Below are 27,437 nucleotides of genomic sequence, written 5' to 3' on the forward strand. Positions count from 1 at the left end.
TGACGTGATCGCCGCCTGCGGTTGCCATAACGACAGTCGAGGAAGCTGCGGCGGCATCGCTATAGCGACAAACGCACCTGCCCTTCCCCTCTGCACGTGACGTCGCGCCCCGGCATCCCCCCGAGCTCTACTCCTTCGAGCCATAACTGGTCTACCTGTAGGGTTGTTGTAAGGACTGCTGAGGTCTGGCTTGAGAAATAATAAGCGATGCTTGTGCACTTGAAGCGGTCTCTCCACTGTGTGGTGTGCGTCTTTATTAAGATGATGAACCCGCCAGCCTCGTGCCTTTGCGGCAGGAAAACCGAAGCGCCCCCACGGGGCTTGCTGGCATTAAACTGGGATTGGAAAGGAACGAGTAAACTGGCGCTGCTTCTCGGCTGGCTATTCCAGGCCTTAAACCGGGAAGATGCGTAAATTATGGCCACAGTCAAAATCACGCTAAGCAAATCAAGGAAGGGGAAGCAGAGAGGAGAGACCTTTAATAGGAGCCTCACGCTATCCTGGCAAGGAACCGGTCTCTGTGTGGGTAGGCAGCCAGTAAATGTTTCCAAAACCGCAAAGAGCCAGGCCGCTTCAGTCACAGACTCTGCACGACACGAGTTCCTTTTACAAGGGCAGCAATTCTCGAAGCACTTTCCAACCTTCAAGCATAAAAGTGGCCTTGGCCTTATACTGGCCAGGACAGGAACAGCTTGCTGGTGCTGTGTAGATGGGATGGGATAGAGCTGTCACTCGATGTTGAGTTGCTTAATCATTTTTCCTTTGTGTCTGTGAGAAAGAGAGGAATGCTCTCAGTAGGGCTTCTGTCGCCCATCGATTTGCAAGTAAAAAAAAAAAGCCGCTGTCTGGCGAGATCCTAGGAAGAGCTCTGCTTGTCCGTTAGATCAAACTAAGTGGAAGAGGGAAGGGAAGGGCTGCATGTGCTTTTGCGTGCAGACAGGACCAGACTTAAAATCCTGGAGGGAATTTCAGGTAGGCCAGAGTGAGGAATCCTGCCTAAAACTGTGAAAAGTTGTTGACCACCAGTGTAAGCAATACTGAGATAGGTGGAACAAGAGACTGACAGTTTAAGACAGCTTCCTACAGTATCCCCATCTGTTTCCCAGCGATTAGCCAGATGCCCTGATGGAAGGCGGAAGTAGTGCAAAAAGCCGCCGACGTTGACTATCAGAGATAACGATTGAAGTGACCAATATATATTCCGTGGCGAGGCTTTCTAGTCCCCAAACCTTAATACTAGCCGCCGAACTGTAGAGCCCTAAGAGAGGCCAGAGCTGAAATGGATGTATCGGCCACATTAGCGAAAACTGTTTCACGCAAATCAGAGGAGGTTGAGCCGGGAGGCTCTCCACGTTCAAACAAGGCGCTTGCCAGCAAGCTTCTTCGTCTCTCTGCGGCCTCAGAAACGGGACACTGGAGCTCCGTGCAAAGCCTGCAGTCCTGTGTATGTCCAAAGCACTGGGATATATTTCCGAGTAAACTTGCTTAAGATTGAGCTTGCTGGAAAAGCTCGTGCTCTGTACGGACTTGGCCCCGCTACTGGCCCCCGGCAATTCGCAATTGGCGAAGACGCTTCAGTCGCCCTGACAGCTGGTTTTTTCCTCGAAGGACGGGCAGGCGCTTCGCTTCTTGGGCTGTAGGCAAGTTCCATATCCAGAACGGAACTTTAAACTTCGCTAATACGACCCGGCCGGACGCATGTCGTGAGCACAGCCGCAGCGGTGACTAGGCAGGCGTCTGACGTCATCACTACCTGCCACGGCGCAGTCTCACCGCTAATCGTGTGACACCGCTACAGATACTTCCGCGGAGGAAACGAGTTCTGGGGCCAGTTACCGCGGTTCCAAGCGCCGAGCATTCTGTCTGGCCACGAAACGCGCCGGCCGGCGGCGACGGAGGACGCAGCAACGTTAATGGATGCAGCAGGCTATCGCCGCGCCGTGCTCTGAGAGAGGGCAGTCAGTGAGTCCCGGTCTCCAGATTCCTCCGCCTGCGGTATCGGTGCTGAGGCCGCGCCGCCGCCATTTTGGATGCCAGGCTCTAGCTACTGCCGCCGCCGCCTTCGCCGTAGGGATCCGGCCCGGTGAGTGCCGCGCGGGGAGAGAGGAGGGGCGCTGCCAGGCAGGGTAGGTGCTGCTGCTGCTTCTACTTTGGCGGTAGGATCGTGGGCTCGCCGCCGCTGCCCGGGGCAAGGCCCAGCCGCCGCCGCCTCCCGCCCCGCCTCCCGGGACTGACTGAGCCTTTGCCGCCGAGGGCCTGGCCGCTTTCCGGTCGGTGGGTGGGTCGGCTGGCTAAGGGGAGAGGCGCCGGTTCCTAGCGCAAGAAGGGAGCGCGCTGCCGTGTTCCGCGAGGGTTGCTGCCGTCTGACTTGCCAGCTGGCTCGTGAGGCCTGGCGGGGCTGCACCTCCCGGGCAAGAGGTGGCTGTTCCTTCGTCCGCTTCCCTTCTCCGCGCCGCCGCGTCCCGAGCAAAGACCAGCCTAGGCGGTGCTCCTTAGCCCATGACTTCCCTCCCGCTATTCGAGGCGTTTTTCTCCTCGCCCGGCCAGTTCTGTCTCTGCTGTCGGCGGAAGTGCCTGTGGCCTCTTCTGTTATAGACGAGGAGAGTCTTCTCCGCGCGCCGCGCCGGAGTTCACCCGGTATAGCTCGCCCGGGCTTCCGACGATCGGATCGGCTCCTATCCGAGGCCTGAGACTCGACTCGCCCCTTGACAGGCTTTGTGAGCAAGGGGCTTAGGAACACCTCGTCGGGGAAAGAGACGTGAGAGTCACTCCCGATTACGGCAGGGTCGACACTAGGAAAAGGCTCAAGGCTGTTGGATGTGGATTCCGACGCTTTGCAAAGAATGTCTGTTCAGTGAGCGCTGGGGAAAGGGCCAAGACCAGGAGTGGGTGCGGGGAAGCGAGAGGGCAGTCCAGCCAGCTGGCTCACCTGTCAACTTGACCTGAAGAAGCCATTGCAGTTCCTTTTCTTGCCCTCCTGTCGAGAGGGAAATTTTTAAAAATTATTATTTAACAAAAGTTTTATTCCATTTGATTGTAAGAATTTCTAAGGGTCTTACAAATGAGATAAGCTGCTTTCTTACTGAGGTTAATGATTGTGAATGAGTTATCTAGCAATACTCTTGTAGATGAGTAACATTTGGAAGAGGGTTACTCAACATCTGCAGACCTTCTGAAACTTAACTTTATTTTAATATGGATATTCCTACCCATATCCTTAGTTGCTGCAGCTTGATTGCCCAGTTTTCTTTCCCCTAGCCTGGAACTCCTTGCAAGAAACCCTTTGTGACACCCTATATCTCTTTCTCTTCTCCTCTTCAAATACTTCCTCAAAACACATTTTCACTTTGAAGCCTGTTGTTTAATGCCTTTGGTTTCACCTTCATTGTTGCAACATGGAGTATTTGCTCACATTTCTCCTTCATCTGCCATTTAAAATTTAGAAATTGTAAGCTTATATTGATGTGATTCTCTGCAAAGCATCATGTGGAATGATGGTGCTACCTTATAACTAATGATTAACAGAACCTGTCTGACAGAGGGCCTCTTTTTTATAAAATGTCTAACTAGTGTATGCTGAAAATCCTCTGTTTCTCTTGAAAGAAATTGTGACGATTGGGCAGAATTGTTACATTGACTAAGTTTGGTGTAGTTCAAAGATAAATCATGAGATGTAAGATTTGCTTTTAGATAGTATTGCAGCTAGAGTATGCTTGTCTTTTGTCTGAATACAGTGGTCTTAACTTTTGTTGAATTTCTGTTGGCTATGGGCAAGTGTCCAAAATTAGCCAGGTGCATTTTGAACCTGACTGTTGACCACTCGCAACCAAGTGAAGATGCCCTGATGCTAGGATGGCGCCTGGCATACCCACCATCTGGAGATGTATGCCTGGGGATCATTGGCTCTTGGCTGTTTTCACACATTAATACCACACCCTGTAGAATTCTATGAGTTATATTTTATCTGCACAATCAGAATGAATTTCTGGAACCAAAATGCTTTTTCTGTGCAGCCTGAGCAGGAGCAACGTTAGTTAATTATTGTAGTTTGTCTTCACTTACCCCACCCCACTGACCTTGTCACAGTTGTGAAGAACATTCCTATGTTCTGAATGGTCAGTGTCACCATTCAGAAAAAGACGTAGGAATAGGCCAGTATTTATGTAGACTGTCCCTGCATCAAGTGACTTTTCTTCTTTAAGTTCTCAAAGTTCTTAACCTAGTTCAAGGTAGTCATCTGAACTACCCAAGTGTTTCACTGATAATCACAATTAGTCTGCCATTTGAAAAATAAGACTTTAGAGCCATCTTACCTTCAAATGGCAACTAGATATTCTGTTTTGGTGACTGTAACCTTGGTTTAAGGAACCCTTTGGCACCTAACTTACATATCATAGTTTCTAACACTGCTGTGAGCTTATTCTGGATGTTTTTGTATTGGTAGTACACTTTCTTTCCAGCAGTATGGTTGCACTGTCACTGTTTTTGTTAACAATGTCTGGCTGTTAATTCAGGGTGTACCTGCATTGAGGTGGTGAATTGTGTTCTGTGTCTCTCCTCCCAAACATAGTTAATAAACTTTACTTTGTGTGTTGGCTTGCATGTTGACCATCTTATGGCATAGTTGGATTTTAGGAGTAGTTGCAAGTATTTTTGAACCAAAGACCTGTTTTTTATTGTTTCCTCAGGTTGGGCATCTTCTGAGAGTTTTTTTGGGACCTGCAGTCAGAAACTGTTTGTAATCTGAACAGTGCTGTCTTGAGACCTCTTGCTGCCTGAGGTAGATCTCAAATTTCTGTTCTGTAGGGCTAACCCTGTACCATTCAAACAGCAGTACAGCCTCCCTCTAGCTTTGGCCACCCCCATTATGCTGTCTGAAGTGCGCTGCTTCATCCTGCTATGTATTCAGGGCCCACCCTCATTGTGAAAGTTCCGTTAAGAGTGTTGCTACTTTGAAAGAGTTCTTATATTTGGTTTATCTTGTGACTCATACCTTGGAGTACCTGAAGAGAGGTGGGGTCAACTTTTGTATTGCAAGATGAGCTTTAGGACAGCCTTGCATGTAACAACTCACCTGGTAGTCATAGGCAACCAGAAATTCCATCCTGGTGAGTGAATGCCATATTAGACAGATAGCTATCAGAGCATTTCTTACTAAACATCTGTTTACCAGAGATTATTTTAAAAATGCCATCGACTTAATAAAGGCACTTGTGGTATGTTGGCTACTCTGGAAGGTTGTGATTAACTAAGAAGCTCTTCCAAAGCGTCTTAGTAGAAGTTGGATCATGAGTACTTCTGGATCCTAGAAGCAGCCTGAGAGCCTCCTTCTTAACTGGGAGTGGGTTTGTTCATTTAGCAGAGCTTTGGATGGAAACTCAAGCTGGCTCATGAAACATGGAAGGAGCTGGCTCACTGTGGGTCGTGTGCTTGCTCTGATCCACCAGGATCCTCCTGTGTAATTATGGCAACAGCTTCCTTTCCTAAGGAATCCACACAGATTTGGCAGTAAGTGGGTTGGAAGGCACGAGATGGAACAAGACTCTCTAGCAGGTATGGGTCTTCCCTGGTTAGCACTTGGGAAAAGGGAAATAATTCTGCTTCTCTGTTGCCAGAAGATCAGTCCTGGAAGTCTAGTCAGTCTCCATTATCCTGCAACACCTGCAGCTTGTGCTGTGGTTTATTTTCCATAAACCACCTTGGATACTCTGTGGAGGGACATAAATCATCTAATAACATTCATGAATGAATAATGGCATGGGGAAGGAATTCGGCTCAGTAGTGGAGCACCAGCTTTGCAAGTAGAAGGTGCCAGGGTCAATCTCCAGGTAGGGCTGGGAGAGACCCCCTACCTGAAAGCCTGGAGAACAACTGCTAGTCAGTGTGGACCGTTCTGAGCTTGATGAACCAGTGGTCTGACACAACAGAAGGCAACTTACTATGTCCCTATGTTGGTGGCAAATGTAAATTGTGGAATGAAAGAATATATAACCGTAAATATTCCCTTAATGAGAAGCCTCCAGTTTGGAGACTGGTGGCTATAGAGAGCTCTGATGAGATCTCTCTGCCTGAACAGAGTCCTCTGCTTTCAGCCAGCACATGGACCATCTCTGAAGGGAGGCTGCAGACTTCTTGTCGGCTTCATATTGTGTTGCGGGGGGCAGTGCTAGAGGAGTGTCTTGGGAAGCATGTTTGTTCTCAGTAGCAGAAAGGGAGGCTTTTGAAGAAGGGGAATTGTTTTTGCATGTTGATTTGGAAGCAAAGTCCAGAAATATAGTTAACAGAATGAGGTTGGTTGGATAAATGTAAAATCACCCAGTATACAGGACCGGGATAGGGGAACTATTTCTGCTAACAGGAATGAAAACAGCCATTTGATCCCAAGAATGGGCGTAAGAGCATATTACTGTATTAGAGTTCAAGAAAACTTGACCTAGAGTCAGTCCCTGCCTGGATAGTTTGGAACTCCATGGAATCAGCTCCTTTGTAGGTGACTGCCTGCTTGCTGCAGATGCTGCTGAAGGGAAGCCCTGCTCTGGGCCCCACCTATGGCATGTGGACATATGCGGTTAGGTTTTCTTGGTGATGGTGGAGGCTCCTTGGTTATGAGACTCTTCTCCATGGACTCAGCCGATGGCCTCCTTTTTCTCTTCAGGCAACAGGTCAGAACAGTATGGCTTGAGCCATGCATTTTTCAGATGTTTTTCCTCTGTGTGTGCCTTGGATTTTTATATTGCTGCTGCATTAGAGTGAGTTGTGCTGTTTTATTGGTATTAGGATTTATGATGGTGGTTCAGTGGTTTGAACATTGTGTTTTGGGATGGAAAAGCGGGAAATCAATGTTAAAGGAAAAAAATTAATGCTGAAGTTTTCAAATAATAATAATAATGCCCCACCCATCTGGTTGGGTTTTCAGCGCATATAAAAACATAAGATGTCAAGCATAAAAATCTTCCTGATACAGGGCTGTCTTCATAAGTGAAAGGTTCATCAGAGACCATGTCTTTCACCCACCTGCTGACTACAGTCTTCTTGACAGGTAGGACTGTTTAGCCTACCAAAGAGATGCAGTTCAGAATACCTTGGACGATGGTGGCCATCCAGCTTCTGTTTTAAAACCTTCTGGGGCTGGTGTGTGTAGTAATAGGTCTCCTCCATCCATCTGCAAGAGGTTGTACTAGGATGATTTGTGAGGTCCCCTTCCAGCTCTGTAGCTAGCAGCAGCAACATGACCTGAAAGGCATGTGTCCTTCTTTTGTTTCTCCTATTTGACAGCCACCTTCTTTTGAAGGTGGATGTGAGGAGGCCCTTACAAAATCAGCTTGGGAAACCAATGGGCTGGCACAAGTGGATTTCACAAGCAATAAGAGAGAACTTGCAGTGGTTTCTGTAGCTTGTTGAACATCTAACCACATTTTGTAGTTTTTATGAAATGCATCAGTCAAAAATGTAGGCATCTACAGATGCTGAGTGCTCAGTCTAGAGCTGCGTAGTTTAGAATTTCTGTCCGTTATTTATTGCACAACCCTTAACAAGTGTAATCTCTGAATGGATTGGTGTAGTCACAGTTTGAATGCTCAACTAAAAGAGAGCCACAGCCCACTGTAATGTGACTTGTACTGATGAAGCACCTTTAAAAGAGGCCTTGAGTTGGGCTACCTAGCATGGTTTTAAATAATAGCATAGACTTTTCCTGGGTTTCATCGTTTGGGCTCAGTGGCTACCTGTTGGGCCTGCAAGTGCATTTGGAATCAGCTCTGGGTTCGGTCACATGTGAGAAGCAGCAGCAGTGCTGGTGTCCATTGAGTGCTGGGCTCAGTTTTTAGTCACCCACTGGGCTGGGAGTATACTGGAAGTAGTCTGCTTAAGGCTGTACTGGGAAAATGGGGGAGGGGATGTCCCACCCTTCTGGAACTGTCCCACTCAGGCTCTGCTGTCCTTGCTTCGAAAAGGCCTGAGAAACAGCCATAATAAAGAGCCTGAAAGGGGCAGAGCTGTCTGCACGAAAAGGACTTGAATGAAACCCTGATTGTCTCCATCAGGTACTCAGGAGTAAGATGTCACATTGGCATGAAAATTGTCTTCACAATGTTAATGACGCTTTCTTGCTCATGTTTAGCTGTGCTAATTGAAACTAAGGTTTGCGTGTTTGACTGGTCTAAAAATGTGTCCACTCTGTAAGTATTATTACATCATGGTAACATGGATATCATTTACTGTGTATGAGATGTATTTACAGATACATGCATTTTAAATTCCAAAGAACAATACAGTCGTACCTTGGTTCTCAAACAGAATCCGTTCTGGAAGTCCATTTGACTTTCAAAAACTGAGGCACGGCTTCTGATTGGCTGCAGCAGCTTCCTGCACTCAATTGGAAGCCGCGTAAGCCGCATTGGATGTTTGGCTTCCCAAAAAGTTTGTAAATTGGAACACTTCTGTATTTGCGGTGTTCGGGAGCCAAAACGTTTGAGTCACAGAGCATTTGAGAACCAAGGTACAACTGTACAATATCAGAATGACCATTCTCATTCGTAAAAGTAATGTACATATTAGTATTATGCAGTAGTGTATGCTGGGCCTTGAAAATAATACTTTTTCCTCCTGACTTGTGGATAATTTATTTCAGTTTGTTTGGCAGATAAACAGACCAGGGTAGCAGAGAGTGACCCATGCATTGGGGACAAAGGCTGCTTTGAAATATAATGGGAGTTTCCTTTAGTTGAAAAGCAAATCCAGAGTGAAGTAGAATATTTGGGTTTGAGCCAGAGGTGTTCCTGTGGTTTGCTAGATCCTGTAAATAAGCCTTCACCTTGGGGCCGGCAAATTCAGATGCTTCTATGGCTGCATAATTTGGTTTGCTTCAATCTCAGGTTTGTTTTCACAAGCAGGGCTTAATCCAAGGCTCAGGAAGGTTGTGCAGGGTCGCTGATTAATCTAGGACTTTTGCCTTATTTGGGGATGGCAGAAGGAGGGAGGAGGCTCCTATCTGTGCTGGTATGCAAATTTAGGCAGAAATTCCTTGTGATTAGGGACCAGCCACAGGAAGAAAGAAACAGTTTCTTGTGTTTGCCATGAGAGGTGAGCTGTGTGTGTTGTAAAGAGCACATGCAGTCAGTTCATCACCAGCCTTGGTCTGCCACCCATTCCGCCATGCAGTAGTGGAGACAGCTGCAGTAAATACATCATTACATACCTTGGCAACAGAGCCATATCTCTTTCCTTACTACAGATATCTTAAGCCACTTGGCAGGGAAGACAGACTTTTTGAGGCTGAAGTATTCTGGAGTCCCAGCTGTGGCAGAGATGGCTGAATTGAGATAAACACCGTGGATTGAACCATAGAGAGTTCTGTCAGTATAACCAATGCCAGCTAGGAGACCCTACCAGCCTCTACAGTTTCTCATGGGGTACTGTTTGAAAGACTTAACTGCTGAGGTTTAATTCCCTGCTCACTATCTCTTCCTCCCCCCCATTATCTTTTTTCTCAGAGGATGCCAGCCCCCATCAGACTCCGGGAGCTGATCCGGACCATCCGGACAGCACGGACCCAGGCAGAAGAAAGGGAGATGATCCAAAAAGAATGTGCTGCCATCCGATCGTCTTTCCGAGAAGAGGACAACACTTACCGCTGCCGGAATGTGGCCAAGTTGCTCTACATGCACATGTTGGGCTACCCTGCACACTTTGGACAGGTAGGCCCTCTTCTTTTCATCGGTAGTGGCAGCAGCCCTTTTGCAGATCCCTAGCTTTGGATGTTTAGTGGGAGGCTCATCATGCTGGCAAAGTGCCTTCAGAGTTGCAACCTGTAGGAAACTGCACAGTTGTCTTCCTCTTGCTGCATATTACTAACTCAAGTGCTTCCTTGGGCTGGAAATCCTTTGTGGAAGAGAAATATTTTCATGTGCCTCACAGAAACCTAAGGAGGAGCATGTCACAATCCTCATGGTTTTATTCCATCATCTTACTTTAGCAAAGGATATATTGTGTGATCTTTAAAGTACCCAAGCCATTCCTTAAATTTTCCCAAGAGCTGTTCTACTCTGTTTTGTCGCCAGGGAGTTCATCTCATGGCATTTAATTTTGCTTTCTAAGTTGCTTGTAAATTGACTGGTGTGTGGTGTGATAGGTTCACAGGAAGACTTATGAGAGGTCTTAGTTTCCAGGTGCTGGTTCTGCATGTGATGAGCAGAAGTTTCATGATGGAGCTCTCCAGCCACAATGCATGGCTCTTTCATAGTGCATCAGCCCTCTGTTGGGAATTAAAACCAATGGGCTATTCAATCCTCTGGGCTCTGTGCAAGGGCACAAGGCTAGGGGGACAAAGGTTGGCAAAGGGATAATGGGCAGCTCTTCTATGGGTAGGGAAGGTGTGACTGTGTTCTTGCTGCTGCCTTGCCATGTTTCTGGGCCATTCATTTGAGAACTGGGAAGGCAACCAGACCAGCAAAAGGCCCTTCCTGAGCCCAAGCTACCAAGTAAAAAGGCCTGAAAGAGTGGGCCGTGGGAAAAGTGTGGTTTGTTTCTCTTGCTCCAGCTGAAATGGGATATATTGGTGTCAAAGTTGCTCCTCCTCTGCTCAGCTAGCTCAAGGGAGCAGCTCACCCAGATCAGGTTACTGAACTGAGCTCTGCATGTAGGAAGCAGGCAGGCATATGAACAGGCTGTGTACAGGTAGAAACCTTTCTCCTTTCCGTCCAAAACTGAAGTGCTGCTGCTGCTGTGCCTTGTCTTCCTGGCATACCATGATGGAGAGTTCGTTCAGAACACCAGGAAGGCCTAGGAGGTGGGCCACAAGCTCTTGGCATAATTGCCTCTTCTTCAGCAGATGTGTTTTTCTGCTAGACCTCATACAGGAGTTTCATAGAATTGTAGAGTTGGAAAGGACCCTGAGGATCATCTCGTCCAACTCCCTGCGTTGCAGGAATATGCAGCTACCCCATATGGAGATAGGAACTTGTGACCTTTGTGTTACTAGCACCATGCTCTAACCAACTGAGCTTATCAACCTAACCTGAAACTTTAGCCTAAGTTGGGTGCTGCATGATTGGGAAATAACTGGATTTAGAAAGCAGAACGAATGGATTCTTTAAAAGCAGCTTTGCCATTGCTCTTCTGCAGTTGTAAGGACTGGACAGATCCTGTACAGATTCATGCTGTGGTGCTGAAGAGATTGTGAGTGAAGCATTATCCTGCCATCATTTCCCCACCAGCCTTAATGACAGGCAAACTTAGACCAGCACCAACATTCTTCCTACAGACAGCCCCAAGGCTAATTGGGACTTGCTTTTAGCAAGGGTTTGCGAGCAAATTCAAACCTTGATTTTAAATGACATTGAAATATTTCAGATCCTGTGAGGCATTTAGCTGCCACAGAAGTGCTCAGTTTTAGGATCCATTTCATTCTCATGGCTGAACCCATGTACTCAAGGGGATTTAAGTAATGGTGTGTCTGAGCATTGTAGTAACTGTGCTGAGCCCTGGTTGAACCCTCAGGTTTCATTACAGACTCAGTTGTCCACAGCTACAGTTCATTCTTTTCTTTCGACCTTTCTCATCTGGCATCCCTCACAACCCGAAGTCAAAAATAGATGTCACCAGGTTTTTAACTCCCACCACTGTCTTTCCTGCAGGAAAAGCAAGTGGGAATATCCTGGCTAAGGCACTGCTGGACAGAGGTGCCCTGAGCACCTCCACCCAGCACCTGCTGCCACCCCCACCCCCTGCAAGAAAGGCCACTTATTTGGTCACTGCTCAGGGTGCCTCCAGCCAGCAGCAGCCCCTGCCAAGGAAGCTTCATGCTGGTCTCTCCTCGGGGGACTGCAGGAGAGCAGCTTGCCAGCATGGTGCTCAGAGGTGAGATGTGCTCAACACCTTGACAGTGAAGCAACCCAACAACTGTCAGTCTTCTTTCCAGCCTAAGGGTCATGGAGGGAGTTGGTAGTAAGGCTAATCAGTCACCAGGGTGTGGTAGCACGGTTGCCATGGTGAGTGTGACAAAAATGTTGGAAGCATTGGGGAGAGTCACTCCCTCTGGCTTCTCTGCCCCCTCTTGCAGTTGGAGTGCCTCAAACTGATTGCCTCTCAGAAATTCACGGACAAACGCATTGGTTACCTTGGAGCCATGTTGCTGCTGGATGAGAGGCAGGACGTCCACCTTCTCATGACCAACTGCATCAAGAAGTAAGGCCTTTTTAATTTCTAGGGTGGGAAGAGAGAGCTATTCTGCAAAGGTGGACCTGCTGGCAGGGCTTGGAATATTCTTGTTGAGCCTTGAAGTTCAGCACACCTTAGTCATGCACCCTCCTCTGAGGATCGCAGCCAGAAAGTGGTGGTGGAGGTTTGGGAAGGCAGGTAATAAGCTGCTCGCCTTGTAGAGCTGAAGCTACCTTCTATGGGAGCGGTTAAGATGCACCACCATGCTGCAGATAGCTCTCATCCTTGTTGCTGTGTGTCTCTGGACCTGGCTCTGTAGAGCTATGGAAGGCATCTGGGCGGGAGTATCTGTAATATGACTTCAGTAGACACTTAAGTCATTTTTTTCTGGTGTAGTAGAGATGCCACTGAACTTGTGGGGGATTTGACCACAGATGAGTTAGTGTGGGGGACACAGTTGCGTTGTCATTGAGTGAGACAAGTGTTGGTTGTTCTTTGTTCCTTGGAAAGCATTCTAGCCCATTGCTATCCCCAGGGTTATCTGACACACTGTCAGCTTGAGGCCGACTGCTTTGTATCTGGGAGTGCCTTATCCCAGCCATTCCTTGCATTGCTGCTTTCTCTTCCAGTGACCTTAATCACAGCACACAGTATGTGCAAGGCCTGGCACTCTGCACCCTGGGCTGCATGGGCTCCTCTGAAATGTGTCGTGACCTAGCCGGGGAGGTGGAGAAGCTCCTGAAAACCTCTAATTCTTACTTGAGGAAAAAGGTATTTACTTATTTATTGGACAAGGGGGAGTCCTCTAGATCTGTTGAACTGTAAGCTCTTCCCTTTTCTTACATTAAGATTGTGGTTTGCTTCCTCCCAAATGTCAGCAGGAAGTTGCACTGCCCAGATCTTTGCAAGGAGTTTTTGACTGGCCCTTGGCAGTGGGTGGTCTCTTTGTGCCCACAATTAAGACTTACCAGGACTAGAGTTAAAATGCAAATAAAGTACATAGTGTTTCTCTCTTGAGGGATCCCCTTTAGGGGTCTTTGTGTAGAGGGCTGCCTGCACATCTGCTGACCACTCCCCCTTCCACTGCCCAATTCTTCCATAGGCAGCCCTGTGTGCTGTTCACGTCATCAGGAAGGTGCCTGAGCTCATGGAAATGTTCCTGCCAGCCACAAAGAACCTGCTGAATGAGAAGAATCATGGTAAGGCCTGCTGTGGCAAGGGAAGGCCAAGGCACTATGTATTTTTGGGGTAGACTAGAGAAATATGAGGACCTGAAGGGCTATGATAAGAAAGCTTGGGCAGTTTGGAATGGCATAGAAATCCTCATGTAGATAAATGCCATGTGCATCAAGGCCAGGAGCCAAGCATACTTTTTGTGTTTCTGTGCTATGACACTCAGTTCTGGTGGACTCTGAGTTGCTTGCTCCCTCCTTCCCTTAGAACAGTGGAAGCTACCTTGCACTGAGTTGGCCCGCTGGGCCACCTATCTCAGATGACTAACTGGCAGCTGGGTTTGGAACAGGGAGCTTTCCCAGTCCTACCTAATGATGGCAGGGATTGAACCTGGGACACCTTCCACTGAGGTACTTTTGGTCAGGGGAGTGAAGGAAGCTGGACCCCATAACAGGGAGTGCAATCAAGCTCAGGGAGGGAGGGGAGTGGGGTTAATGGAAGGAGACTCTTGACTGCTCGGTCAGAACAAAACCTCACCTATTCCAGTATCCTGTTCTCACAGTGGCCAGCCTGGTGCCACAAGCAGGACAAGAGCACAACATTGCATTCCTACCAACTGGTGGCATAGCCCCTCTGAAGTAGTAACAGTATGCAGCCATCATGGTTTGTATCTAGCAGTGAGGTTGCAAGCCTTATGGGCGTGGCCTTTTGAGGTATCTTGTGAGCTAGTGAGTTCCAGCTTGCTGCAGTGTGTGTTGTTGGCATGAAGGAGGCATTAACGTGGGCAATGGGGAAAGCCGGCTTCAGCCTACTCTGCAGCATCTGCCTCACTTGTTTTTTGGCTGTGGGGTTGAAGGAGAGAGGTGTTTGAGGCTCCCTTTGCCACCAAGCGTTGCTCATGTTTCTACAGGCTACAGAGCTCAGTTCAGTGCTGCCTTTGGAGGGGTCTAAAGAGTTCCTTGCAGCTTATCCTTTCATCAGCAGTTTCTCATAGGGAAAAGTAAAAAGGCCTGGCTGCTTTGGCCTAGGATTGAAGTCTCTCTGCTTTTTCATCCACAACCACTTCTGGCTTCCATATAGAGGATTATCTTGTGTATAGAGGATCCTGGCCCAGAAGTGCTGAGGCTCAGAGGGCAGGTTGCTGGTTAGAAGCTGCCAAGCTGCTGCCTTAAAAGCTTGCAGTCTCTCATAGTCCATCTTCAACTGTGGCGAGTCCTTGGTGATGGCCATGTAAAGCATAGGCCCCTTCTTTTCTTTTCCTGGCAGGTGTTCTTCACACCTCTGTGGTCCTCCTTACGGAAATGTGTGAGAGAAGCCCAGACATGCTAGCCCATTTTAGAAAGGTAAGTCCTTGTCGACTTGTCACCCTATTGCATGTGCCCCTCTGGGCAGAGTTTTGAGGCAGCTTGGCTCCTACCTTTGAGGGACTGACGTGGGTGTCAGTTTCCAGTCGCTGATGGGTTGGCCTTGCAGGAGAGAAGCATGTGTCCTTCCTTGGAAAAATATCCATTTGGTTGAATGGAAGCCCTGCAGCTGGGAAGCCCCTGTGCTTATGCCAGGGTATGTCTTTTCTACCCTTCCTGTGGAACTGAGTGGCAGGGTGGTGCACTTGGGCCAGGCCACTCCAGCTGCTGCTCTTGCAGAGCACATTCTGTTTTCTCCATTTTATAAAGTGATACCACCTCAGCAATGATTTGAGGGGAGGGAGCTGGAAATTCCTCAAAACCCAGGAAGATCCTGAGCAAAGCAGGAGCCGCTGCTTCTCCAGCTGCTTAGCCATGGAGAGGGCCACCTCTGCTTGCCAGCCTGCCTCCCATTGTTGGGGCTGTGCGTGGAGAACTGTTGCCCAACACAGAAGGGACCTGGCCAGGGAGGTAGATGAAGCTGTCGGTCCAGCTGGGGAGAGTTGAGTGCAGTTGTGCTTCAAGTGTTGTTGTCCTGGTTACCCTTCCTGCCCTTTGTTTTGCCGCTGCTGCTGGTGGAGGTGGATGAGGTGGTTGATGTTGTGAGCTGTTGCTCCTCTCCCTAACGCCTGCTTCATCTCTTCTGTCCCTTTTGTCTGTTTGGAATCCTGCTGTGGTGGGTTAGAATGAAAAGGTAAGAGTCACTCACTTTTTCTTCCTCCCCTATGCCCCCCATGCATGCTTTCATTGGGCCTGTTGAGGTTTGTGCCAATCCACTGCTTACTGCACTAATACTGCAGCTTGACTAATTGTGTTTGTAGTTGAGTTTATTAATGCCCTGATTAAACCTAATACCTAAGGCAACCTTGGATCTTTGTTATAGTCCTCTTGAAACTCAGGTGGTTCTGCTACAGTCGGATGGATCTTTGAGGGATGTGAGGGGGGTTGCATCTCTGCTGTTCATGGTGGGTGTTTTCCATTGGCTTGGTACAAGGCTTCTATAAGGTGTGGGATGGGTAGTAAGCAGAGAAGGTGGAAGAGTGAACCGCCCCTGTTCAGAGCAATTTGCCTTCATGCTAAGGGCAGCTGTTGAAGGCAGAGATACTCCTCTTCCTTCCCTACTTGCTTCTGCTTGGCTGGAGACTGATCTCTACAGCTGTTTCTGCTCCCCCATGCTTGTCCCATCATCACTGGTTATGACTTGTGCATGGTTAGAGCAAAATAATGGTGGGTATGGGAAGCCTCAGTGACATGACTAAGCAGGGTTCCAAGCGATGAGATATTGCAATGAGATTGAGCAAGATCTCTGTCTTCCGAAAAGATTGTCTAAAGTTTGTATATTTGGCCAGCTGCCATATCTTAGCAGAGTCTTTCATTTTACAAAGGCCCTTTCGCTCTCTGCCCCTCAACTTGAGGCACTGAGAAGGAAATCCTCTTTGGGGCTTTATCCTGTCTTGGCACCAAGTTAAAGTTGTTAACCAATTTAAAATTATTGGGTTGTAGCCAATGCTAGAGGAGACCCATTGAAATTAATTGACATGATTAAAGTAAGTTGGTTGATTTCAGTGGGTGGACCAAGAATAGGACTTGGATAAACAACCCATTTAGGTATAATGCATCCATTTAGCAGTTTTAAAATTATGCCCAAATATTTACAATTCTTACTAACGTGCTCAAAACAGCAAATGGTGCAGAGGTAGGGGGATAGGCTGAGAGTAAAATAGTAGAGGCCTCTGGTGGATTCAGAGTTGACCTGGGATTTTGTGTCAGGCTTGGTTGCTTCATCCAAACAGAGCCTCTCCCCTGGGGGAACCACCCCAGGGGAGCTTGGAGACTTCCCTCTTATTCCTGCCACGCCCACATGCCTCTTTGCGGCCACATAAGTGAGCACCAAGAGCAGGGAGATCTCTGTGCTGGTGCGCTTTCTACTAACCACAGAAGGTTAATAGGGTTGTAAAAGGAGACCGGCAAGGGAAAGAACCTACAGGGTTCTGGAAGTTGTATGGTTGACTGTTAGAGCCTGGCTGTAAGTGGATCAGGACAAAGAGGAACTATATAGTTTCATTTTCCTGTTTTCCTTAATGATCAACCAGATACCCCATTGGGAATCCCACACATAAGCATGTGATAGGCAGCAGCCCTCTCTCCCATTCATATTCTGCAGCAGCAGGTATTCAGAGGCACACTATATCTGATACTGGAGGCAGCTTCAGCCAGTGGAAGTCAGGTCAAAGCCATTTGTTTCCTGTTAGTAGTTTGAGGCATCAGTTGCCCACCAGACTACTCATATGTATATTGCAGCATTGCTGTGTAGGGCCAGCAGGCTTATTTGGCACTGTGCTGTGGAAAGGTCAGTGAGGTTGGGCTGAGCAGCACTGAGAGCCCCTTCAGCTCTCACCTGCAGATGGTGAATCTAATACCCTTTTTTCCTGTGAGAGACTCCTCCTTGGACCCCTTCTTCATGTCAGGTACAAAAGCGGGGCTGTAGATCAGATGGCTGATGGCTCTTTGTCCTTTGCAGCTTGTGCCCCAGCTAGTCCGTATCCTGAAGAACCTCATCATGTCTGGTTATTCCCCCGAGCATGATGTTTCTGGAATCAGCGACCCCTTCCTGCAGGTAAGGGCTTTGGGGCCAGGCACGTGCTGGGCAGGGAGAGGAGTGAATGTTGGCCAGGGAATGGAGCCCCCCCCCCAGCCTCCTCCCTCAAGTGTGAAGAGGATCCTGCAGTGACTGACTTCAAGACCCAGAGCCTTCTGGGTCCATTGTAGCTCAAAAGGAGAACTTTGTCCTTTTCAGGTGCGAATCCTACGATTGCTGAGAATTCTAGGCCGAAATGATGATGACTCAAGTGAAGCTATGAATGACATCCTTGCCCAGGTGAGGGGTGCAGCCTGCCAAATCATTGTTGGGAGGCAGAAGGGAAGGTGGTACATTGGTCTAGAGGGAGGAAGCTAGAAAGTGAGATTGTCTGTCTTGTGTTCCAGGTGGCCACGAATACTGAAACGAGTAAAAATGTGGGAAATGCCATTCTTTACGAAACCGTCTTAACTATCATGGACATCAAGTCTGAGAGTGGCCTGCGAGTACGTAATCTTGGATTTGTGGGAACCTAGGAGAGACACTGAGCAAAACAAAGCTTTGTGGCCCATCACAGTTTCTCCAGCCATAGCCAAGCGTTCCCATGGGGGCTGACCTCTAAATGATGTTTGAGTCAGATGAAAGCAGCTCAGGGCTCTTGTATGGAAGCAGACCAGCTGACAAGGAAGAACCTGGGTCATTGAGGTTGCTCATAGATCCAATCCCCTTTGGGAGTTTTTTGGCTGGAGAGTGAAAAGTATCAACAAGTAGATGTTCCTGACCCATGTTTCTTTGCTTGTCTCTTTCTAGGTGTTGGCCATTAACATCTTAGGCCGATTCTTGCTCAATAATGACAAAAATATCAGGTAGGTCAGAGTACAGGTCCAGGATGGAAAACATGTTCTGGTTGGAGCAGGCACAGCTTTCTCCAGGTCTCTTGTGGCAATATTGGTTGTTTTTGAGGCGTGGCCAGGGCAGCCGTTGCAGGTGAAGTGGTCAGTCCTTTCTACTGCCTGGGTCTGTACTGCCGCAACCATATGCACCATGTGAAATTCTGGGCTCTTTTCCACATCCTATTGGTCTAGCAGGCTACCTGGCTAGAATTGGTTCTGAGAGAAATTCATTTTCACTCCCCAGGTGCTCTGATACAGATGGGAGGGTTAGAATCCATTGCCTAGAGGTTTGCATTGGCTGCCCTTGCAAGTCACTCAACCTGCTTGCTCTATCTCCCTTGGCTGCCTGGCTGTGCTGTCTTCAAAAACCTTCTAGTGTGCTGTGACACAGAACAGCTGCCATAGTCTAAAGCAACAGGTCTCTCTTTTCAGATATGTAGCTTTAACATCCTTGTTGAAGACTGTGCAGACTGACCACAATGCTGTACAGCGGCACAGAAGCACCATTGTGGACTGCCTAAAAGATCTGGATGTCTCCATCAAACGGTGAGTCAGATTGGTATGCTAGGACTGTGGCCCAACCATCTAGGATTCATTCTCGTGTCACCCCTCACCTGTCTCCTCTGCCCACCACTGTGAGCCAGAAGCTACTTATGAGGCATTGTTGTTTAAAGCATGGTCCCTTTTCCCACAGGGAACACCCTTATGACTGTCCAAGTTCGTAACCATCACTGCTTCTTGTGGGAGTAAATATCATCATTTAAGTATACACTGTGTGAACTTCCTTTTGTCTATCCTGAATCATCTAACATTCAGTTTCATTGGATAACCCAATTTGGTTCTAGAGTGAGAGAAGGAGAAAAAACACTGCCCTGTCCACTTTCTCCACACCATGCATCATTTTATATAGCTCGTGTCATCTTGCTGTCATCCCTAATACTTATTCCCGCCTAAAGTAACCTACTTTCTAGCTTTAAAGGGTTTGGGTCTGCAACCAAGAAGCTTGCTTCTCCTTGCAAACTCCTGCTCTGTCTTACTACTTGTTTTTGAACTTGGCCACCCCTTAGGTTTCATACTGGGACCCTGGAGTGATGAGAGATGGGAGCCTTCTGGCTTGGCTGGTGCTGTTGTAGGATGAAGCCTAAGAGTGATCCATCAACAGAGCGCCTGGCGCAATGATGACACTCAAGCAGCTGACAAAGCACATTTGTGGCCTCTGGAAAGCTCCTTGGGGTGATGGGGAGACTTGTCTGTATAGGGACTGCAAATGTGTAGGCTCTTGGTGGTGCTCAGGCCCAGGTCAGCAAAGCTGCATCCCTTCCTCTCCCCTTCCTCTGAATCCCTTCTTCTCCCCTTCTCCAGACGGGCGATGGAGCTCAGCTTTGCTCTTGTGAATGGGAACAACATCCGGGGAATGATGAAGGAACTACTGTATTTCCTGGATTCCTGTGAGCCAGAGTTCAAGGCGGACTGTGCCTCGGGAATATTTCTTGCAGCAGAGAAGTAAGAAATCCAAATAATTTGTGTTTGTTTCATCATTTGTGGCCCTCTTCCTCTCCTGCTTACCCCCCCCCCCCACTACTCTGCAGTCACAACTTCGGGAGGCCACAGCTCACTCCCTCTTACTGCTCACAGCTACAGCTGGGGAGGAGCATTTTCAGGCTGGACCCATCCCTGCCAATGCTGGTCCTTCTGGTAATGTTACCTGGATACCATCACCCTGTAAGCCAAATGGTGGTAGTGGTCCTGTCCCTTGCCCCTGGTGGAATGCAGGGATTTAGCTTCATCCTCTCTCCTGTGCAGTCAGGCACATTGCACCTTAGGAGTAAATTTATGCAGGTGTAGCCAAAGCAAGTCTGGCTACGCAGTTGACTAATCCTTGTCTGGAAAACCAAAACTGCCTTACATTTGGGAACTGAAGGAGCATTTGGAGAAGGAATGTCCTCACAGTTTTGCATCTACTCCTTTTTCAGATATGCTCCTTCTAAGCGCTGGCACATAGACACAATCATGCGAGTCTTGACAACGGTGAGTGCTGACCCTGTCTGTTGCTCCTGTATCCCCAAACAGATGTTCTGAGCCTTAGGGCCTATCAGTTCTCTATGTCCAAGAGCCACCAGTGGAGGTGGTGGACTTTCCCAGGGGTTCTTGTTTGGTGGGGACAGAGGGATTTTTACATAGTTCTGTAACTCTTGAGGACTGACTGCTGTAATGTATTTTGCACGGGGGCTGCCTCTGAAAATGATGTGGGAGCTTACACTACAAGTGCAGGCTGCTGCTGCTATTGACTTAATGAATGAAGGACGAGGCTGCATTAGTTCTAGGGGCTGGCAGAGTTCTTCTGGGCCCAATTTGTGGTGCTGGTGATTCAGGTTAAGATCACCCTTTAAAGCAATGGCAGCCTAGGACCAGCCTCTATAAAGACTGTCTTCTTATCAAACCTTGCTCTGTTGATCCTTGACACATGAGGGAAAGTCATTGGCAGCCAGGAGTGGGGTTTTTCCACCAATTCCTTCTGGCCTCATTGCCAGAGGGAAGTCAAGAGTAGCTCATCCCCACTTAGGGCTTGCCAAAGACTTGCAAGAGTTGTAGCTCTTGGAAGCTGGTTCAATTGGGGGGGGGGGGGATTGCTTGCCAAATACGCAATGGTGGTGCAGTTAATTGTAGCTTTAAATCTTACTGCATTTTTATGTAAGCCATCTTTACCCCAAGAAAAGTGATATATAAAAATAATTGACTACAGCAGTGTTTAGAAATCTGCTTTTGAGTACCACTCCCTGGCTTTCTTGGATGATGATGATAAATAATAATATTTTTATATTATTATTATTAGTAGTAGTAGTAGTATTAATTTTTTTATACCCCACTCATCTGGCTGGGTTACCCCAGTCACTCTGGGCAGCTCCCGACAGAATTAAAAGCACAATAAAATATCAAATGGATGGCTTGTAAACCTCTCTCTGGGTCCTCTTTCCAGGCAGGGAGTTACGTTCGTGACGATGCTGTACCCAACCTTATCCAGCTAATCACCAACAGCATGGAGATGCATGCTTACACTGTGCAGAGACTCTACAAAGCCATCATGGGTGACTATTCCCAAGTAAGTCCCCAGAGTGATGCTGGTGGTGGGTTGGGTTGCAGGGGAGAGGGAGGGGAGGCATTGTGTCAATGAACCTCTGTTACTTTGGGTAAGAAGATGGCATTGCTGAGTTCACCTGTCCTTCTTCTCCTTGGTAGCAGCCCATGGTGCAGGTAGCTTCCTGGTGTATAGGAGAATATGGAGACCTCTTGGTGTCTGGTCAATGTGAGGAGGAGGAGCCAATCCAGGTAGGCCTACTGAAAGGGATAAAGATTTTACTTGACCTCTGGTGAAGTTTTCTCCCATCTGGCTCATGGCCAGCCTTTTTACCTCTGCCTTTTGGCTTGCTCAGGTCACGGAGGATGAAGTCCTTGATGTATTGGAAAGTGTCCTAGTCTCCAACATGTCTGTGTCTGTCACACGAGGCTATGCCCTCACTGCCATCATGAAGCTGTCCACTCGGTTCACTTGCACTGTCAAGTGAGTATTTTCGGGGGGGGGGGGGCTCTGCCTACGCTGCTTGATCTTTATTGCAGTCCTTGAAATAATCAGGAGATAACTGAATCCCATTGTTTGCTGCTGTGCAAGCTTCATGAACCCTTATTTTGTGGATCTTAACCAGCACCCCCAACCACACCCCCAACCAGGTGCATATTTCTCTGTTTCCTCATCCTGAGAAGGAAGTGCCTGGTGGAGGGGTCCAGCTGTACTTCTGTGTTACAGAGGCCAGGCATTGCCACTAGTCCAAGGAGACATAGTTGATTCCCAAGGACCCCAAAGGCTGGGCCAATACACACACAGCTGCTACAGTTGCAGAGCTGGTAGAAGTACTTGCTCCCTCCTAAGCTGCAGCCCCTGCCCTGCTGCCACTTGTCACCATTTCTTTCCTACATCTCTAGCCGCATTAAGAAAGTGGTGTCCATATATGGCAGCAGCATTGATGTGGAGCTCCAGCAGAGGGCAGTGGAGTACAATGCCTTGTTCAAGAAGTACGATCACATGAGGTAAGTGTTAGAGGACACTGCTGTCCCCATGCCTTTTGACCTTCAGCCTGGTGGGTTGGAAACCTGCAGGGTTGCAATAGTATCAGTATCACCACCTTACAAACATATGGTGGTAAATTAAGAAGTGGGTCCCACACCTGAAGAAGGTGAAGACCTCTTGGTGTCTGGTCAGTGTGAGGAGGAGGAGACCTCTGCCTGGCTTGACACCTGTTGGTGAACATTTCACAAGAGCTCACAGGGGACAGTGCTGATTGCAACCAACCATTTCTAGTACGTGACCTCTATAGGCCTCAAACCATTAGTCCTATAGAAGAGACAGCATAGAGACTCTTACATTGGTTCATGTGACTGGGGGAAGCTACTGGTTGCCTCAGCTGGACCTATTTGCATAGCAAAAAATAGAGGACTTGAACTGACTAAAAATAGATTGCCTCTGACATTGACTGGTTGGGAGCTCGCCCCCTCTCTACACCAGATCTGAGGAGTAACTCCTGTTCCTCCTAGCCTTTGAGTTGCCCAGGAGATAACAGCCTTGCCACTTTGCAGGTCAGCCCTGCTTGAGAGAATGCCAGTTATGGAGAAACTGACCACCAATGGCCCCACAGATGTCACTCAACCCAATGGGGAGGCAGAGCCAACAGTGCTGGAGACCAAACCTCCCCCTTCTGGCCTTCAGCCCACCAGCCAGGTAAGAGAAGGTGCTGCCAGTGCAACACTCAAGATAGCTATTCCTCCCTCCCTTCCTGCAAACAAGAGAGCAACATTGCATGGGGTTGCTGCTTTCTTAGACTGCATCAAAGACTCCTTTGGGAACTGTTGCTTTGCAGCCCATGGCTGGCTGCAGGAGCAATTGTGGAGCCCCCACAGGAACAGGAGGCAGCTTTCTCTGCTGGCCCCCTCCAGCCTTCAGAAGCTAATGTTGCTCAGGGAGGTTTTGAGACTAGATGGCTTCCTTGGCTAAGTGCCTTTAACAGTATGATTTGGTGTTTCCTACCAGGCAAACGACTTGCTGGACCTGTTGGGAGGTAACGACATCACTCCCATCATTTCAACAGCCCCTCCAAATAAACCAGCTTCTGCTGGTGGGGAGCTGCTGGATCTCCTAGGGGATCTCAACCCAACAGGTGAGGTGCTGGACATGTGGAAGTGAGATTCAAGGGTGCAGGGAAGAAACTGGGCAAGATCTCTTATTTGTTGGAGGCACTGCCGCTGGTCCTTGCCTTGAAGAACTTCAGCCTAACCCTGCCCTTTCTTTCATAACTGCTCCTGTAGGACCTCCAGCTCCTGTCCCACAGATATCGCAACCCCCATTTCTGTTGGACGGACTTTCTTCGCAACCCATCTTCAATGACATAACTGCTGGTAGGACTGTAGAACCTCGCTGTTTGAGCAGCGGCTGAGGTGGGCGGGGAATGTGTACTATAGACTTTGTAAGGGCCAGTTGGAGAGGCACCTTCCAGGACTCTGACCAGTACTGCATCTCCACAGGCATTCCCCCAATCACGGCCTACAATAAAAATGGATTGAAGATTGACTTTGCCTTTGAACGCTCAAACACCAACCCCAGCGTCACCGTGATCACAATACAGGCCTCCAACAGCACCGAGCTGGACATGACAGACTTTGTTTTCCAGGCTGCGGTACCAAAGGTGAGGCTGGTCTTTGGGGCAGGAGTATCTGCTTTGGTGGCCTCCTAGCTGCAGTGGGACAGACAGTGTTTCCAGGCAGACTTCCAAGCTCCTGTGGCTGGCTTGGCTCCAAAACTGTAGATGGACCCTTAGGACCAGCTCTTTGCCTTTGATATGGTCATAAGTGTCTTGCTGTGGCAGGAAAAAGGAGCACATTCTGATGAGAGGCAGAGGGCTAGGTGCTGTGCATCATTTTTCACTGTACTTGGAGCTGAGCCCGTGCTTTGGGCCTCCTGTCTCCTGCAGCAGCAGCAGTAGTTGCAGCAGAAAAACCAGGTGAAAGTGTGCCCCCTTCTTCCTTTTGTTTGCCTCCCTCCAGACATTCCAGTTGCAGCTCCTGTCTCCCAGTAGCAGCGTCATCCCAGCATTTAACACAGGGACCATCACACAAGTCATTAAAGTCCTGAATCCCCAGAAGGTGAGCAAATGAGCAATTGAGTGACCTACTGCCATGTTCAGCATGGAGGCTGAAGGAGCAGCTGGGCTGGGAGTGGTGCCCAGCCTCTGAGTGCTTGATGGTACAGGTCGTACATTGGTTCTGAAGGCCTCTAGTTGTGGCTGTTCTGTTCAGTGGGTGGGGGGTGGCATTGAACCTTCAGGGGCAGAATCTTAACAGCTGTGTGGTGCTTTTAGCTTCATAGTCCTGCTGGATGAACTCTGTGCCTTTTGGCACCCATTTAACTGAACGAAATTGAGGTGGTTCCACTGCAGCTTCTGCAAGAGTGGTCCCCTCACCCCTCCTGCCCAGATCTTCTTCACCTCTCCTTGTTTCATCCCGTTTGTAGCAACAGCTCCGCATGCGGATCAAGCTGACATATAATCACAAGGGCTCAGCAATGCAGGACCTGGCAGAAGTCAACAACTTCCCCGCTCAGTCCTGGCAGTGAGCTCTGGCCCCACCCTCCTCACCCCACCTGGTTGGCCGAAGGAACGCTGGGCAGAGCGCTGTGACTCCAGAAATCCCCCCACTTGCACCATGGCCAGGGGAGCTGACGAGAGCAGCGGCTGCTGCAGAGCAGGAGGACTGGCCTTGCTCACCTTGATGAAGCATATCTCTTAAGACACTTGCTGGCTCGCTCTCTCTTCTCTCCTCTCCTGGCTGCTGAGCCACACTTGCCACAGAAGCCACGTTCCCCTTGTTTTGGAAGGGGGGGAGGGGAGGTGCACTGTGGCATGTGCGACTGTTTCTCCCCGCCTGCCATCTTCTCTCCTCCGGTGGGCGTGGGCGAGTGAGTGAAGCGAGTTTTGTTTCGGCTCCTTGCTAGCCGGGTTACCACCTTCAGGCACTTTTCATCCAGAGTTCATGTTGGAAACGTATTCCAAGGATGCTGGTGACCCTTTCTCCTTGGAGTTCCCTGACGTGGGGGGCCTTTTCTACGCTTGACTGCACACCCCGAGGGCAGTGGCTTGAGTCTGAGAAGGGGATGGATAGGTGGACCTGCTGTTCTGGACAGAAGCTCTGCTTTGGAGGACTCAGTGGTGGAGGCAGCAACGTCAAGCCCTCTTTGGCCAGTGCCTCCCTCTCAGAAAGCATCATGATGGACGAGACTGGCTGCTCCTTCCAGCAAGTCGCTCTTCAGCGTGCCCCCACCCCAAATCTTGGAACTCCTCTTGTCTGATCCTTGGCTGTCAGCTGTGGTAGGTGGGTAGAAAGGAAATGTGTGTTGCTTAAAGATGGAAAGGGGGGGGCACCATTTGCCTGCAGAAAGACTCATCTCAAGACTCCACTGCAAAGCTGCTTTCCCCCCTCAGCCCTTTTCATTTCCTGAGTCTGTCAGAGTCCTGGATTCCATTTGAATTCGTTCTCCTCCTGGGACGTTTGTGTTGTATCTGTAATATTGGCACTGAAAATAAAGACCATGCGGTTTAATGAGACCTTTCCTGCTTTTAGTAGCTGGTTTTGCAGCTCTTTGCATAGATGTTGAGCAGAGGACATTCCTGATTTTGAAGGCCAAGATTCCAAAGTATGACAACTCCCTAAGAGAGATGTTTTCAGGGCAGAAGTCAGTTGGTTAGGGGGGCATGTGTAGGATTCCAGGAGCAGCAAAGAAGGGGGAAACACTTTAGAGTCCCCATCTATGATTGGCTAAAGTTCCTAAAGCCCATTGCCAGCCTGTTTGCCTTACAGAAACAGAAGGTGTGTCTGCACCCATTGTTGGGTTGCGTGACGGGAGAGGGGGAGCCAGGCAGAAGCACTTCAAGAGCCACAGGAAGTCCTCTAGACATACACTATCCTAGCAAATGATTCGCTGCTTAGGTTCTGTTGACTGGAGCTGTGGTCAGCTGCCTCTCATCTACCCCCCAGTGAGACTTGATGTGTGTCCAGCTGGCAGTGCTGATTTCATGAAGGACAGGATGAAATTGAGGCAGTGGGGAATGGGGCTTTGTGCTCTCACAGAGGACAGGATGAAATTAGGGCAGTGGGGAATGGGATTCCTGTGATTCTCCAGCCAACAATTATTATGCAAAGCTCACCAGCTGGATTGCTGGAGGTGGAGCTTGTGGAGCCCAAACAAGATTCCGAAGAAGTCTGCTCTTCATCAGCACAGCCAAAAGAGCCTTGGGGATCCCCGAAGACTAAGAAATGTATTTGGTTTGACCTTCCTCTTCCTCATAGGATGAGCAGAGTTGGGAGTATGGCAAGACACAGATGGCAGCACTGAGGACTCTTTTCCTGTTGCAATCTGAACCTGTAAGATGATGGCTTCTGTTCCCCCCCTTACCGCCTCCCCCACAACTAATGATGGCAGGTCAGACAGCTGGGAGTTAGGGGTTGGCAAGTCCTTTCGTCTTGCACAAACAAGTATCCCTTCAGGGGACACAGAGTTGAAGTAAGGTCACCTTTCCTGCAAGGAGCTCAAAGTAGTACTGAAGGGTATCATCCCCCCAATGTCCTCAGAGCAACTATGAAGGAAAGGATAAGACTTTGGAGTAACTGTCCAAAGTTAAGTCATGGTTGTAGTGGAGATTTCAGCCCAGATTCTAGTCCAACCCTTTAACCTGTAGGTTTTCAATCTTTTTGGGTCCATGGCTCCTTTGACCAACTACATTCTTTCTGTGGCACCCCTGTAGGGCTAAGAAGCCCAATTATGTCACCCCTTGCCTGCAGAGCTGGGAGCCTCTCACCCTTTTTTGAATACCCTCCCTTGTGGAGTGCTCCCTCAGCCTCCTCTCTTCTCCCCTCTCCTTGGGAGTCCTCTGGCAGCTGCAGCTACCACCTCTGGTCTCTGAGCTGCCCCCCCCCCAATAAGTGCTGCCTCACCCTGCCCCACAAGGGCCTGGGAAGCACCTCCTAGCTAGCCCCAGAGGCAGCATTCACCTGGGGAGCTGCTGCAACAAACAGCTGTGCAAGGCTTTGGGAGGCAGAAACGCAAGAGGGCATCAGAGGAGGGAGGGAAGGAAAGAGGGACAAAGGCCAGTGTTGCCCACGGCACCCCTTACCATCATTCAAGGCACCCCACGG

The 27,437-nt window shown here is 48.9% G+C and overlaps 1 protein-coding gene across 2 annotated transcripts; it reads left to right on the forward strand.

The window, feature by feature from the left end:
• Positions 1-122: 122 nt before the first annotated feature.
• On the forward strand, positions 123-25,849 carry AP1G1 (adaptor related protein complex 1 subunit gamma 1). 2 transcript variants are annotated; one of them, XM_083752128.1, is made up of 23 exons: positions 123-2,083; positions 9,492-9,695; positions 12,059-12,183; positions 12,786-12,927; positions 13,259-13,355; positions 14,596-14,672; positions 17,254-17,349; positions 17,530-17,610; positions 17,718-17,816; positions 18,121-18,176; positions 18,636-18,749; positions 19,566-19,706; positions 20,177-20,231; positions 21,181-21,303; positions 21,441-21,530; positions 21,635-21,762; positions 22,182-22,286; positions 22,833-22,974; positions 23,284-23,410; positions 23,559-23,648; positions 23,775-23,935; positions 24,294-24,392; positions 24,760-25,849. In XM_083752128.1, exons 2-23 carry the CDS (start codon positions 9,495-9,497, stop codon positions 24,859-24,861), a joined length of 2,451 nt encoding a protein of 816 aa, XP_083608254.1. In that variant the 5' UTR covers positions 123-2,083; positions 9,492-9,494; the 3' UTR covers positions 24,862-25,849. The 2 variants fall into 2 exon arrangements, with proteins under 2 accessions (XP_083608254.1, XP_083608255.1); XM_083752129.1 differs by having other exon boundaries at positions 1,756-2,126.
• Positions 25,850-27,437: the final 1,588 nt, after the last annotated feature.

Source organism: Podarcis gaigeae (genome assembly GCF_964106915.1).
Source record: "Podarcis gaigeae genome assembly, chromosome: 8".
NCBI lineage: Eukaryota > Metazoa > Chordata > Lepidosauria > Squamata > Lacertidae > Podarcis > Podarcis gaigeae.